Source organism: Rhinoraja longicauda, chromosome 22 (genome assembly GCF_053455715.1).
Source record: "Rhinoraja longicauda isolate Sanriku21f chromosome 22, sRhiLon1.1, whole genome shotgun sequence".
NCBI classification, from domain to species: domain Eukaryota; kingdom Metazoa; phylum Chordata; class Chondrichthyes; order Rajiformes; family Arhynchobatidae; genus Rhinoraja; species Rhinoraja longicauda.
This window is the reverse complement of record NC_135974.1, coordinates 5,082,803-5,099,153: the sequence shown is the minus strand read 5'-3', so window position 1 is coordinate 5,099,153 and position 16,351 is coordinate 5,082,803. Positions and strand designations below refer to the sequence as shown.

The 16,351-nt window shown below is 40.2% G+C and overlaps 1 protein-coding gene across 2 annotated transcripts in view; it reads left to right on the top strand.

The window, feature by feature from the left end:
• Positions 1-16,351, top strand: part of gnas (GNAS complex locus) — a 246,870-nt gene that overhangs the window by 96,815 nt on the left and 133,704 nt on the right. The window contains exons 1-4 of one of the 2 annotated variants that reach the window (XM_078418649.1): positions 9,466-10,863; positions 11,793-11,865; positions 13,242-13,296; positions 15,865-15,984. In XM_078418649.1, the coding sequence (XP_078274775.1) occupies positions 10,725-10,863; positions 11,793-11,865; positions 13,242-13,296; positions 15,865-15,984 (387 nt within the window). In that variant the 5' untranslated portion in view covers positions 9,466-10,724. Of the gene's footprint in view, positions 1-9,465; positions 10,864-11,792; positions 11,866-13,241; positions 13,297-15,864; positions 15,985-16,351 lie in introns of those variants that run through there. The other variant, XM_078418648.1, reaches the window with a different exon arrangement.

Here is a 16,351-nt window from a genome sequence, read left to right as displayed (position 1 = left end):
TTACTTTCATTTTCTTCCCTGTGGCAGGGACGCCTCGGTTTTATAAGGAGTAGTCTGACAAGGTTCAGGTGGGCAATCTGACGTCAGCTAAACGGACCTAGCTGTTACCATTGATGCTGAGGATGGGCCTCAACTAGCCAGTCAGCCAGTGAGAGGGATCAGAGCAACATCCAAGGGACGGGGTGCGGTCACAATATATACCAATCTCTGCCGACATATTATTTTGTTCCCTGTCAAACTTATTTTGATTATTCTCTTGTGAACCCCCATGGGACATTTTATTTTGTGGAAGGTGATTCTCTAAATGTAATCTGTTTTCCTATATTGCATGTGTCCATTTATCTCTTATCTCACAATGTGCAAGTCCAGAGGGCAGATTGCTTGATTTAAATTATCACTTATCAGTTAAATTTATCAAAAAGTACAACTGATAACATGAACAAATCAAAAGCAGTGAGCAGAAAACTGAGCACTGACATATTTAAACAACAAACAAGGGGCAATGACACTGCTGGGAGTGTACTGTAGATCTCCAAACAGTTTGAGAGGCAATAAGAGTAATTTTTCAAGCTAATTTCTGATAAATGTCAGAACAATAGTGGCAAGAACAAATGGCAGTGGGTTTTTGTTTTAGAGGTAGTTGTTATCAGTGAGTTTACACAAATCTCAGTATTCAGAATTCATGTTTAAATGTAGAGAGCAAGAAAAAGACAACATGAAAAATAAGTAATTTTAATGATCGTAATGTTAAGGATAAAGTCAGTAAGGAAGATGCAGAGGTTACACAATTATTAAACGGACTTAGGAAGGATAATAATAATAATAATAATGCATTTTATTTATATAGCGCTTTTCATATACTCAAAGACGCTTTACAGAGATTTTGAGAACATAGGGAAATTAATAAATAGATAAATAAGTAAATAAATAAATGAACAGAGAAAGGAGACAGAAGGTGAGGTGACCTTCAGTGGTTGAAGGCAGTACTGAACAGGTGAGACTTCAGTGATGTTTTGAATGTGGTGAGTGTGGAGGAGTCTCTAACGGTTTGGGGTAGTGAGTTCCATAGGGTGGGAGCAGCGATGGAGAAAGCCCTGTCCCCCCAGGATCTGAGTTTGGTCCGGATGTGGGGGGATAGGAGATTGGCAGCGGCAGAGCGGAGGGTGCAGGTGGGAGTGTGCCTGTGGACGAGGTCGGTCAGGTAGGATGGGGCCAGGTTATGGAGGGCTTTGTATGTTATGAGGAGGATTTTGTACTGGATTCTCTGGGGGATGGGGAGCCAGTGGAGTTTATAAAGGACGGGGGTGATATGGTCACGGATCGAGGTGTGTGCGAGTAGACGGGCAGCGGAGTTTTGAATGTATTGAAGTTTATTGATGATTTTTGAGGATGTTTGTGTTTTAACCAGTACATAGCAAGCTCAACAGGAGATTGGGGAGTAATTCTAAATTTAGTTGTAGGGAATAAATCTGAGTATTTCTGGGTAGTGACAATAAAAATAAAACAGGAGTAGAATTAGACCATTTGGTCTATTGAGTCTGCTCCATCATTCGATCATGACTGATGTATTTTTCCCTCTTAGCCCCATTCTCCTGCCTTCTCCCTGTAACTGTTGACACCCCTATTAATCAAGAACTTTAAAAATACCCAATGACTTTGCCTCCAAGGCTGTCTGTGGCAATGAATTCCACAGATTCGCAACCCTCTTGCTAAACATCCTAAACATCCTCTCCATAACCACTCTATCTAGGCCTTTCATTATTTGGTAGGTTTCAATGAAATCCCCCTCATCCTTCTAAACTGCTGTGGCGAGTACAAGGCCAGAGCCTTAAAATGCTCCTCATACATTTACCCAATCATTTCCGGGATCATTCCCATAAACCTCCTCTGAACATTGTCCAACACCAGCACATTTTTCCTCAGATATGGGGCCCAAATCTGCTCGCAATATTCCAAATGTGGCCTGACCTGCATTACATCATTGCTTTTATATTCTAGCCCTCTCGAAATGAAATGAATTGCATTTGCTTTCCAGACTCAACCTGCAAATTAACCTTTTAGAAATTCTGCACCAGCACTCCCAAGTCCTTTCGCACCTCTGATTTTGGAATCCTCTCCCCATTTAGAAAATAGTCTACGTAATATAGGCAAAAGGACAAAGATGAAATAGGAGTTGAGGTTCTAAATTGAGGGACGTATATTACAAGACCAAGGAATGACTTGGCAAAAGTGGGCTGTAAGTAGCTACTTGTTGCTAGATCAGTATCACAGGAGGCAGTGTTCAAGGTAAACATATTACCAGAAAGAACAAGGATGGAGCTAGCAAACGTGGATGCAAGATGCATAAAAGGCAAGAAAGGGAAGGTTCTATCATAAACTGAGTTTCATCTTGCTAAAAAAAGTAAAGAAATTGTAGGGGTGAAATTCAAAAACTTATTAGAAAAAGAAAGGGAGGGCATGACAAATATTAGCAAGAAATTTCCAGATCTCTGACTGGCTACTTGATCTTTGACTTCCTCTCACAGAACACAATCGATAGGAATTGGAAACACTTCCTCCTCGATAACCATCAGCACAGGGGTACCTCAAGCATGTGTACTCAGTCGCTTGCTCGACTCAGTCTATACCCGTGACTGTGTAACCAGTCAGTTACAACTCCGTCTTTAAATTCACTGATGACACCACCGTTATTGGATGAATTACAGATAATGATGAGTGAGTAGAGCGATCAATTGTCTGATTGAATGGTGCCAGAACAATAACCTTGCTCTCAACGGATTTAGGAAGCCTAGGGATCCATAAACCCATATTTACTGACGGGTCGTTGGCGAGAGAGTCAACAACTTCATGTTCCTGGGTGTGCATATATCTGAAGATCTGTCCTGGACCCAGTACACTGATGCAATCATAAAGAAAGTCCACCAACGCTTTAGCTTCCTCAGAAGATTTAGGAGATTCAATAGAAATTACTTAAAATTAGAGAATTCAATGTTCATACCGCTGGGTTGTAAGTTCTTTGGGCGAAATATGAGGTGCTTTTCCTCCAATTTTCATGTGGCCTCACTATGCAGTTCTTTGTTTCTACATGTTGATGCACTAGTTATCTCTTCCAAAATTCCATATATTCCATATAAGATCCCACCACTCGGTTCATGCCATCTTCTTGCTGCTACCCTTCATTCAGAAGGTGCAGAGGCTTGAAATCATACACCACTAGATTCAGGAACAGCTAATTTATTGCAACTAATAGATTCTTGAACCAGCTCGTACAACCTTAATCCTACCTTGGCAACGGAGCGCTTTCCATGAACTTGTATTTTGCACTAATGTTTTGTGTTTTGCACATTATTTTTACTGTCTTGCAGTATTTAAGTATAATTTTGAGCTTAAGTTATGCATATTTTATGTTTTGTCGGAGGCGACGTGCCTGTATTGATGTTGCAATCAAGACTTTGATTGTACCTTTATCTAACCGTACTTGTGCATAATACAATAAACTTGACTTGACTTTAGTTAATGTAATAGACTTTTACACAAGGCATTCTCATATTTTGAGTTTAGACATTTTAGATGATTAGTTCAAAATACATTTTAGGTCTCCTCTACAATCATTATTCTTTAAGAGAGTCAAGAGTGTTTTATTGTCACATGTACTGATTGGGAACAATGAAAATCCTATCTGCAGCATCACAACAAGTTTATAAACACATTATTCAATAGATAATATAATAAACATTTAAAAAGTTCAATAGATAACAACAATATTGTGGAAAAAAATAAAACAAAGCCCGAAGCAATCTCGGCAGATTGTAGATTATTTGGAATTCTCTGCTCCCTGCTCTGGGGAAAAGACTCTGTACATTTACACTATCTATTCCTTTTCTGATCATACACCTCTGTAAGACCACCCCTCATTCTCCTGTGCTCCAAGAAATAGAGTACTAGCCTGCCCAATCTCCCCGTATTAGCTCAGGTCCTCAAGTCCTAGCAGCATCCTTCTCCACACTCTTTCCAGCTTAACATCCTTCCTATAGCAGGATGGCCAGGGTGAAGACAATACTCCAAATGTGACCTCACCAATGTCTTGCACAACTGTAACATAGCATCCCAACTTTTATAATAAAAAGTAACTGCAGATATTGGTTTATATGAATCAAAATGCTGTAGAAACTCATCAGGTCAGGTAGCATCTCTGGAGAGAATAGATCAGTGACGTTTCTGATTGGGACTCTTCTTCATTCCAAAGCTAATTCTTTATCCAGTTGGCTAGCACTCCCCATGCAATCTAACCTTCTAGAGCAGTCTACCATAGTAACCTTATCAAATGCATTGCTGAATTCCACATTGACAATGTCTAAGGCTTTGCCCTCATGAACCTTTTTGATTGCTTCTTCAAAAAAGTAAATCAGATTCGTAAGGTACAATAATCTCCCATGTACAAAAACATGTTGACTATCCCAAATCAGCCCCTGTATGTCCAAATGCATTTTATCCCTGAAAACACTCCCCATTAACTAGCATAAATGTCCTTAAGAAGCTAGAATATTATATAGTTAAGAAAAGAATGTATGATTTTTCTGTCATGGTGAAGTGTGAGGAAGCTTGTGTAAAATATGAACACTGACATGTACTGATGGAGTCAATTGGCTTGAATCTGCGTGGAGAAACTGAGGAAATCTTAAATGGTCCTGAATTCTGATTTATATGATTATAGAAAATCTTAAAAAAACTACTTGAACTAGTTTGCTGCGATATTCCCCCAATTATTTTTTATTAAATTCTCGAATACATTACACTCTTATTATTACATCATGTTTGCTTACTGTTTCAGTTCATAATAGGACAAAGCATTTTACCACATATACATAATCAATTATGTATATGCAGATATGTGTTTACCTCTTTCATGAGATGTATTCTATTTGTGGGCAATGTTATTCAAAAATAATAATATACCTGGAGTTTCAAAAGATGAAATGAGTCAAAAATATAATCATTTTTAACTCGGACTAATGATCTGTAATAATAAAGAAATAGTGAAAATCTTTACACCATTTGGAATGCTACTCATCGTGATATTTGCTAATTGAACAGAGTGCAAGCTTTTAACCTGGTGTCTTCAGTATTCCAATACAACTGCTATGTTTCAGTTTTCACAGCTACTATGGAGTTGATGAAATGCTATAATTTCTGACAGCCATTTGTCTGCAGCCTCATTTGTGAAAACCGCACATTTCACCCAAAATCTTTTTCATCAATTTAACCCAGTTTTTAATGAGTTGAGTTGTATTATACCTTTAATTTATTCTCCAATTATTTAGTTATGGTAACATTGTGATTCAGACGCTTTTATAAAGATCTCGGCATATTACCTGAGCAAATGCTTCAAAAGGAAAGTTGATGTTGTAATTTGTGATTGGTCCTGGAACTCCTGAAAATTTATTTGGGGGAATAGTTAGATATTAAACAATAAATAACTTAATAAATAAGTTTCAATCACAACAGATTTTAACTAAATTAATCTAGAGTATGTGTTCCTGTCAGTTAGGTGTTGCCTTTCCCATATTGAATATTGAGAACGAAGTCAATGTTGATCCTCTAATTTTACCATTGAGCTGTCAGAGATGAATTTTTCTGTGGCTTCATGTCACATGCAAGAGTAGTTGTCGACATGTTTCAAGACATTATTTTGTCATGGTATGTAGGAAGAAACTGCAGATACTGGTTTAAACCGTAGACAGACACAAAATGCTGGAGTAACTCAGCAGGACAGCCAGCATCACTGGAGAGAAGGAATGGGTGATGTTTCGGGTTGAGACCCTTCTTCAGACTTTGTCATAGTATATACATGCCCCAGCATATTTTTGAGATACACTGTTATTTGTAGTTTGACAAATTATATATTAAAATAAATGATGGGATAGTCCTGAGACAACTGCAGGTTGATCAATACATGTGCCCCAAAATACAATATTGGCAGGGAATTTGATCAGTTTTCTCAAACATGTTTGGTGCAATGCATCCTGGCAATCTTGAACATTTCAAATGTATGAGCTGATAATGCAATGAAGGCAGTGGGTCATTTGAGATGAACAACTGGGTATATCCTTAACCAGAGTACATCCTCAATACTTAAATGAAGGATTGGGAACAGAGGAACAACCAAGAAGGACGATAAATCAACTACTAAGAGATAAATAAATGGAAATTATCTGAAATAAATGGGGACAAAAAAAACAATGAAGTAGGAAAATAACAAACAAATCTTTAATACCATTCAACGTGTAGGAATTAGACAAATAAATTAAATTGTACCCTTTGAGGGCTGGTTTCATTGCAATATGAGATAGTCAAAAGGATACCTTGTATAATTATCAATGCTGGCTTTTTGCATCAAACAGCAATTAAAATAACTTGCCATTCTTGAGATTCACAACTCATGACCACATTCCCTTCATCCCCTAAACATGCTGGATGATGTGGGATTTAAAAATCTGTTCTTTTTCTTCTTAGGTGGTCCCTTGGGATTAAGAATGACTTACTTGCACTCTGCTTTTCCATTTTCTGAAGTGACTAATGAACCGTTATGAACCATAGACTCTTCCAGTGGCGGCTAAAGGGTTCTATTGTATATTTATATTTATTTTCTTTATTTATAAAGATACAACTTGGAAACAGGCCCTTCAGCTCACTGAATCAACACCACCATCGGCCATCTGTTCACACTGGTTCTATGTTATCCACCTTTCACATCTACCTCATACACACTAGGAGCAATTTATGGAGGCCAATTAACCCACAAATCCGTACATCCTTGCAATCTGAGTGGAAACTGGAGTACCTGGAGGAAACCCTTGCGATCACAGGGAGAAACTGCAAACTTCAGAGATAGCACCCAAGTTCAGGATCAAACCCAGGTGTCTAGAGCCTTGAGGCAGCAGCTCCCCTACCTATGCCATTGTTCCAACCTTACTGGATGAGTTCTCACTGCAATAGTTTTTTGTTAAATACTTGAATAGTTTGTGAGACGCCCCACTCTATCAGTTCTTTACACAGGGCTTTGCATGTTTCCAATCCTTAACCATCTCGAGTGCTCCCTCTTCTTTGAGCAGTCACAGACTAGAATTTTCAGGAGTCAGTGGAGATATTGCATTACTTCAAGGTGGTTTCAAGCACTTCCCCATAACCTCTTCCCAGGGTACAGCTGTATGTATGGTGTCAGGCATATGAATATGGACTGCCCAACCTAGCTGACTGAGTGTAACTAGGGCTTCAATACTGGGGATATTGGCTTGAGCAAGGACACTGACTTTCTTATGTTTGACCTTCCAGTGAATTTGGAAAACTTGAGAGAACCACATTTATGATATTTTTCCTATGCCTTGAGATGCCTTTTGTAGGTAGTCACCGCTATCTGATAGACCATACATTTTCTGCCATTGATCTTCAAATATCCTTTTTCTTTGACTAAAGGCTGTACCAGGTGGTGGTGAATTATAACATTGTACATTTGAAATGTGCGCTATTTTCCCCAAGAAGATTTATCCCAATGTGTAGTACCACATATATATTTGTTGATGGTACAATTAAACCCCCTCCTCTTAAGTTCATGATTGTCAGGTTAAAAACAACAGTCCTACAATTGATCATTACACATTGGTTTTAAATGAGGACACACTGGACTGAGCTGCGGTGGCTTTCATATTCCAATAGCCTTTATAGGCCTTTAAATAAAGAAAAGTTAATTGAAATGCATCTGGAAGCACTTGGAATAATATATCCAGTAAGACATAAAAAAACAATTTTCTTTAAAAAAAACTGTATTCATTTCTCTCGTTCATTTGCTAAATACATTTTGTAGCATGAAAGAACTAAACGATGCTCCTGATTTATGGAATATTTCAGTACTTTTTAGTTTTATCTTTGAACATTTAGTACTGTGTTCTATACAGTGATGAAAGTCCAAGGTTCATACTCTGAATTTGCTAACTAATATAAAGAAAGCTTGAATTTTCATGTATTAAGATTGGAAGAAAATGATGGATCTTGATCTTTTTGTCACTCTCGACCCTATTTCCTGAAGAAAGAGTATTTTGATGATATGTTCTCCTGATACAATATCATACAGGGATGATGAAATAACAGAATTGCTGATGGTCCTAAAGTTATACTTCTGGTTTGTACTATGGATATAGAAATATACATATGAATATGCAAATTAAGAATGCTGCTATTTATACAAGATCATGGTTGATCTGATTGTAATTTTTTAACTTTTTCTCTGTCTACCCTTAGTAACCCTTTTACCACTCGTACATCAAGACTCAAGAACTTCTGACTTAAAAATATTCAAAGATTCTGCTTCCTGCCCTTTGAGGAAGTGCCCAAAGCCCCCTAAAAGAAAGTTTCACACTTAAATCTGTCTTAAATGGGCGATCCCTTAGTATTAATCACTGGTCCTTTGCTCTAGATACCCTCAGAAGAGGAAACATCTTTTCTATGTCCAGCCTGTCAAAACCCATCAATTGCACATATTTTAATGTATTCACTTTTTTTTCTAATCCAACCTCTTGACAACCTGCCCATTGCTAGTAATCTAGTAATCTTTCTCTGAAAGAGCTTCCAGTACCTTGACATTCTTCCTTAAATAAAGAGACCAATGCTGTAAACAGTATCCTACATGTGGTCTTGCCAATGCGCTATATAACTGAAGCAAAAATGTCCCTACTTTTGTATTCAATTCCCCTTGCAATAGGCCATAACATTCTATTAGCTTTCCTAATAACTTGCTGTGTCCACATTACAGCCTTTTTCAAATTGTTTACTAGGAGACCCAAATGTTTGTATCTCAGAGCCCAGCAATATCTGACCATTTAGATATCATGCTAAAACTAGGAGGGATGGTTTAAAATTAAACGTGATGTTGCAAATTGTTTCGAGGGTTGAGAGTTTTTGGAACTCTACTTTCACCACCTTTTGAGGAAGTTAGAGGAAGATAGTCTATTTGAATATTTTCTGATAGAACTAGATTGGTTCCTGATAGGCAAGGGGGAACAAGTTTATAAGGTGGCAGGAGGCAAGAATGTGGAAGCTTTTCAGTTACTGTCACATCAGTCACGATTTTACGGGACGAGTGGGCTAATCTTGATCCTAGTTTGTGTATCCTTGTCTTTTGGAGTTTTCTTGCAAACATCAGCTTGGAAATCAAAAAGGGATTTAAAACAAAATCCCTTGGCTAAATAAAATAAATTATCTTTAATGAAGTACGAATGAATCCGAAAGTATTGCAACAGGAAAAAAAATGCTTTATTATGTTTAGATTTTCCCTCAGTTTATATAGTGCTGCGCTGCTGCGTTGGTTTGAATATTTAAAGAGGGCGCCTTGGCTTGCAGTGTTGTGACGCTATGTTATCATGTGAGTGGAGAGGTACCCACAGTACAGCTTGCTGTTTGCCCCACCCGTTTATGTGTGTCTCTCTCTCTCTCTCTCTCTCTCTCTTTGCTTCTTCACATATCCAGCAGCGGGAAGGGCTGCTCGGTGTAAAAATATTATATACAGAAATATTTAGCAACCAAGTGATTTATATACCTGAGGTCAAATAGAAGAGACAGACACCTATTTTAAAACATCCAGAAGATTTGAGCTCGTGCTTATAGCAAAAGGGGAAGGATTTATACCTGAAGGGGAAAAGAAAAAAAACAACCATAATTCACCCAGGGAAAGAAAAGGGAGAAGAAACGCCACCGGTGGGGGAATTAAACGCTGGAGCTTCGTACACGGGGAAATCAAACCGAAAGGAAATCCGGTTTACCCTGGAGGAAAACAGACTTCATCCCGCGGGAGGGAAAAGAGAAAAAAAAATCCATAATCCACCCAAGGGAGGAAAGTAAGCGAGAAATCCAGCAAGAGGAAATTTACACCGTGGCACTGAGGTGGACATCAGCCGGAGGAAAAAAGAGCGAGCAGGAACTAGAGAACGAAAGGAGGGAGAGACTGAACCGCCACCGCCTTACCTCACCTCCATTTGTTACCTTCGCAATACTGTTTTCGCTTTGATTTCCCGGGAGAAGAAGGAAGGAAGGAACAGCAGTGGGGGAGAAAAATACACCCAGCGAGAGGAAGGCTGAAGAGTATACTCTGTGCTCGAGGGATCTCGTCGACGGCGGCCTGGTCGAGGCGGGGAGCGGGCCCGCTGTATGCCCCCATTGATCGATTGACCGGCTACCCGGGCCCGAGAGCAGCCAGGCCGGCTACCCGAGAGCTGTGAGGCAAGCCACCTTGGTCGGGGCGAGGGCAGCGGAGCCGGAGCGGATCGTATCTGGCGGAGGCCGAGCGGGATTATTACTTAATTGACATTTAATTTGCCCCGGGTTTTTTTTTCCGCCCTCCATCTTATTCTTTGGGCGGACCCAGGCAGGGGCTCAGAGGCCCAGCGCTCGCTGCTGGTGGTGTCTGGGCGACTGGAGGGGTGGCCGGGGCCCAGGACTCGCTGCTCGCCGCTCTCCCGCATCCACGCAGCCGCCCACGCCTCCCTCGGGGCTGGAGTGAGGCCCGGCGGTGACGGTCGGTCGGTCGGTCGGTCGGTCGGGGCCTGGCGGTAGAGAGGGGCCCGACATCGTCGCTCGCTGTCTGTCCGCCCGCCTGTCCGTGGAGCCGGCGCTGAACGGTGGCTTTGCCGTGGGGGCCCGGCGGTTGCTGCTGGCCGCTCATCTCGCAGTTGACCATGGGCTGTTTGGGGAACAGTAAGACTGAGGACCAGAGGAACGAGGAGAAGGCGCAACGCGAAGCCAACAAGAAGATCGAGAAGCAACTGCAGAAAGACAAGCAGATCTACCGGGCCACGCACCGTCTGCTGTTGCTGGGTATGTGGCTGGGCCGGCGGAGCCGAACCCCCGGCGCCTGGAAACATCTAGAAGCCGCATCGGTGGTGGTGGTGGTGGTGGGGAAATGGCTTCGGGAGGATGGGATTGAGGGGTGGTGGCAAGAAGGGCCTGCCGTTGTTGTACTAACGAGATTATATTATTTCTCCTTGTTATATTGCCTTTCACTAATTTAGTGAGGGAAATGACCAGTAGGCCGAACAGCCGGAGCGATTTTAATGCAGCCGGCGCTGGGTTCAGTTTGAGGCCTTGGCTTGAGGGAGGGGGGCGGGGGAGAAATAACACAACATGGAGGCTAGCTTCTGTGGCGATTGAGAGGGGCTTTTTCCTGTAAGTTAGTGGCTGTACAGCCTTCCATGTCCCTTCTCGGCCTCCACGCACCCCCTCCCAAAACAGCAGATTGATCATTGCGTGATTTGTGACATTTCAGAGAGGCTTTGGTTGAATGAGGAACGAACATGGGGGGAAGGGCCGTGGTTGACAGGCTGAACATGGAGGCAACTTGCTCCTCGATGAATTTTAAAGTTTTGCTTTAAATGAATAAAATGGGTCGACGTATTAACAGTGAATGTAACATGTTTGTAGGAGAGAGCCGGCAATCGACCGGAAATGTTCGTTTGGCTTGTTGACACAGTATACATATTTTTAAAGCTTGATGTATTTTTCAATCTATATAAAACGACAAACCAAGGGAGTCGATCCTTGATTTTATTAAGTACATAAATTATATGGGTTGGCAGGAAATAAAGACCTGTTTTCAGAAGCTGTGTATTGTCGATGAATGATGGCGGATTAAGTTGTGTATGCTTAGGCTTTTTAAAATATTGGCGAGGGGGAAGTCACAAGTACATTCGCCACAGTTTCGAGTAAAAAAAAGTTGATTTTTCAAAATTGCGTTTCTTTAAATGCAGGAGCTGGTGAATCCGGTAAAAGCACAATCGTCAAGCAGATGCGAATTTTACACGTCAATGGATTTCATGCCGAGTAAGTGGCAATATTTTTCAGCTTTCTCTTAAGCCAACACCAGCTTCTATGGCATGACTAAACTTGGTGGAAGGGTGGGGTGCCTTTAATGTATGCTTGTATTCATTTTCCTCCCTCCTCCCCTTCCCCCTCCACAGACCCCTTTACTCCCAACAGACAGGTGGAAAAGTAGTTGTATTTACTTGTATAGTTGTATTTTTTGACATAAACACAAGATATATTGTCTCCTCCCCACTTATGTTAACTGCAATACTTTTATATTTATTTAACTGTTGAAGCTTTACTGTGTTATGCAGAGGAAGCTTCCATATGAGTTCATTTCTAAAACCTGACATTGGAAGTCAGCAGTTTGCACAAAATGCTGTCCAATTGAAGCCTTGCATTTAATTGGGAAGAGATTTGGAATATGCGTGCTAGCTTAATATAGCTACTTGATTTAAAATTGAAAACTTAGTGGATGTAATAGTGACTGGTGCAAAACTATAGTTGATGCATAATAGAAATTTTAGTGGCCCAGTGGTATACACAGTTGGCAAAAAGGAACCAATGCCTATGAATAAGGGGGCAGAGCGAAATAGATTTTTTTCTTTTCTCCCGAGATGTTGACCCGCTGAGTTACTCCAGTTTTTGTGTCTATTTTTGGTTCTTTCATGTATTTCAGAAGTGCAAAGTCTACCCTAATTTTTTTGTTATATTTTGCATTTGATCTGTTTTGTGTGCATCATTTCTTTCTGGTTTAAGCTTACTATTTTGTGTACTATATATATTGTTGATTATTTATTTTGTTGGTAGAAACTGAAACAGTGGCAAAGTCCAGTGGCGCTTTATTTTTACTGATCCTTAAGTGAGAAATGTTTATAGTATTGGTGGTTTTAATGGCAAAAACAGACAATGATACAGTAAAAGCAAGCGGTGAAAAATGCATTTTTTTGAAATTTAATTGTGTTGATTTAATGCTATACCAACAGAATAGCGATTGAACTGAAGTGAGTGTCAGTTCCAACAGATGGTACCTGCTTCGTTGTTTTAGCTTGAACTTGTGTTTTCTTCTCGGGAGAGAACTATAACAATGTCCCATGGGCCAGGATCCCTTCTCCCAGCAGTTACTTCTAAATACTTACCAAGTGCAATTAAACTTAATTTGATCCAGCAGTGGGATTACACTGTTAACCCAATGTTTGAAATTACTCAATTTTTTAAATGTAAGACTTGAATCTTGATGTAGACGTATTGTGTAAAGATATTTCATGTAATTTACTGGATTTTAAGAACTTTAAATATTGAAAGGATTTGGGAAGGTTCACAGCATGTAAATGACATTTGTACTTGTTACTGTTATCTTATGCAGTTGTATTAAAATCCAATATTTTTCTTAGTGAGAAGAAACGGAAAATTCAAGATATAAAAAATAATATTAAAGAAGCTATAGAGGTAAGTGCTTAACTTTTTGCCTGGCTTTTGTACATGTCTTACATTAGATATTGCTAGTTTAAAGTTTGAGTAACATAGTTGGTATAAAATGTAATATTTTTCAAAAGTCTTTTTGTAATTATCCCTTCCTGACCTCCTTGAACATATCTATGGACCTTGACACAATAATCATACCATCCTACTACAATCATGCAACAGCGACACATATTTAAGACTGCCGTTAAATTGTTTATGTGGATAAACAATAAACAACTGGGCTCCACTTGCCCAGTTCCATTTTATTTATTAATTTACAGCCAGAGAATCTAGCTAACAATTGAATGTCTATTCATCTTATCTTAATTGGTCTCCCTAATGGATCAGACCATTCCCACTGCACTCTCTGCCTTTTGCATTTCTGTGCTGCTCTTTGGCAACATCTGAACACATGCTCTTGCTTCAAACACATCAACCAATGTCATCCTGCCAGCCTTATCTCACCATCACCTGTTTTAACCCTTGCATTGTTTCAAAACTGTCAGATTGTTTGTTAAACATCCAGTACTGGATAGGGAGAAAGGTCTCGCTCCAATCTCTAGTCCAATAACATTAGAAGTAAGCTTTAATTGAAAGAATGCTCTTCTCAAGGATGCTGCAACATTAGCAGTAACAAACCACTCTACCTTTTTGCCTGTTAAGATATTCCTTAAAATACCCAAAAGGACACAAATTGCTGGAGTAACTCAGCAGGTCAGGCAGCATCCCTGGAGAGCAGAGGTAGGGAATGTTTCGGGTTGAGACCCTTCTTCAGGCTTTAGAATTTAGACTTGCAGGGTGGAAACCGACTCTTCGGCCCACCGAGTTTGCACCGACCAGTGATCACACTAGTTCTATCCTACACACTAGGGACAATTTACAGAAGCCAATTAACCTACAAACCTGCATGTCTTTAGAGTGTAGGAAGAAATCGGAGTATTCTCATGAATACTAAGTTAACGAATGCAAACCAAAGTAGGTGGACAGTTGGGATCAATGCCCCAGAGTAAGGAAAGGAAAATAATAAATCTCATTGTTCACGATTAATTGCTGTCTAATGCTCCGTTTTTGAAAAGGAATGTGAAACTGGTCTCTGCAAAAATCGTTCCTGACAGTGAGACCTCCAGTGTTTCTCCCCCTCTGAAATAATTCTATTCACTGGCCTACTAGTGGAAGGCTATTAGCAGTGCATCTGTATATCTGAAGGTGGGAAAGAAAACTGCAAATGCTGGTTTAAATCGAAGGTAGATACAAAATGCTGGAGTAACTCAGCGGATCAGGCAGCATCTCTGAAGAGAAGGAATGGGTGACGTTTTGGGTCGAGACACTTCTTCAGACTGAAGGTGTTGCCTTCAGGAGGTGAAGTACTATTTTGGAGAATTGATCCTGGTACTGGAACTCAGTGACAGTTAATCACAATTTCATTGCTGAAAATGTTAACAAAATAGAAAATAATAGACAATAGACAATAGGTGCAGGAGTAGGCCATTCAGCCCTTCGAGCCAGCACCGCCATTCAATGCGATCATGGCTGATCACTCTCAATCAGTACCCCGTTCCTGCCTTCTCCCCATACCCCCTCACTCCGCTATCCTTAAGAGCTCTATCCAGCTCTCTCTTGAAAGCATCCAACGAACTGGCCTCCACTGCCTTCTGAGGCAGAGAATTCCACACCTTCACCACTCTCTGACTGAAAAAGTTCTTCCTCATCTCCGTTCTAAATGGTCTACCCCTTATTCTTAAACTGTGGCCCCTTGTTCTGGACTCCCCCAACATTGGGAACATGTTTCCTGCCTCTAATGTGTCCAATCCCCTAATTATCTTATATGTTTCAATAAGATTCCCCCTCAGCTGGTTAGGCTGTCTCTATGGAGAGAGAAATGAGAGTCCATGTTTAAGATGGATAATATTTCATCGGCTAGTGCATCAACCTATTGCATCTGTTCTCACACCTGCTGCATTCTGCATATTTCCTGTCTTTTGTCTGTATTTTGTTCATGTGTTCCAGCACAAAACAGAATTTATATTATGCTATCAGTCATAATCATAGAACCAGAAGCAGGCCCTTAGTGCTGACCATCAAACACCCATTTACACTGATGTACACTAATCTTATTATTCTCCACATGTTCCCCCTCAATCTCCAATGGTTCTACTGCTCACCAACACACTGGGACCAGTTAACTAGAAATCCATGTTTTTGGGAGGAAACGCAGGCAAACGTGCAAACTTTACAAAGATGACACTGGAGGTTAGGATTGAATCCAGCTCGCTGTAGCTGTGAGGCAGCAGCATCCACGAGATGTGCAGCCGTATCACACTTCATATGTCAGTTGAAGTTGAGAATTGTGTTTGATCAGTTTTCCAGAATGGGGGATGATTCTGTTTTTGCTCCTGAATACTTTACAGTTATGGAATCGCATCTATGAGCTTTGAGAACAAGTTGAGATGTGATACCCAGTATGAAATGCATAGAGAAGTTTGTGGTTGGAGAATTATGAAGGCGGAAATGAGATTATGTGCTTGACCAAAATTATTCTTATTTTTCTTGCAGACAATAGTGGAAGCAATGAACACGTTGGTTCCACCAGTCCCATTAGCCAATCCTGAGAACCAATTTCGATTGGAGTACATTCTAAACTTAATAAATCAGAAAAACTTTGAATTTACGCCGGTAAGTGACATCAAGCTCTTGTGGAAGTGGGCAGAAATATGTGCCGATTCTTCTGTTAAAATGAGTTGCAATGAGCAATTTGAGTTTTATGGTTTTAACAAAGTGAATCTCATTTTCGATTTTCTGACTGAGTTTTGTTTCGGTGTGGGTCTCCCCATATTGCCCTGACCTGGGCTCCAACACCTTGTTGAGACGAGTGAAAAATAAAGCATTATGTTAAGATCAATCGGAGCTTTAGAACTGAATGGGGGAAATTATTTCATGTTAAATTAGCCATTCTTATTTTTGTAGAATGATTATTGCTTTATAGTGGAGCAATAGTGTAGCAGTGGATTGCTGACTTTGAAGTAGATTTCTAAAATATGCC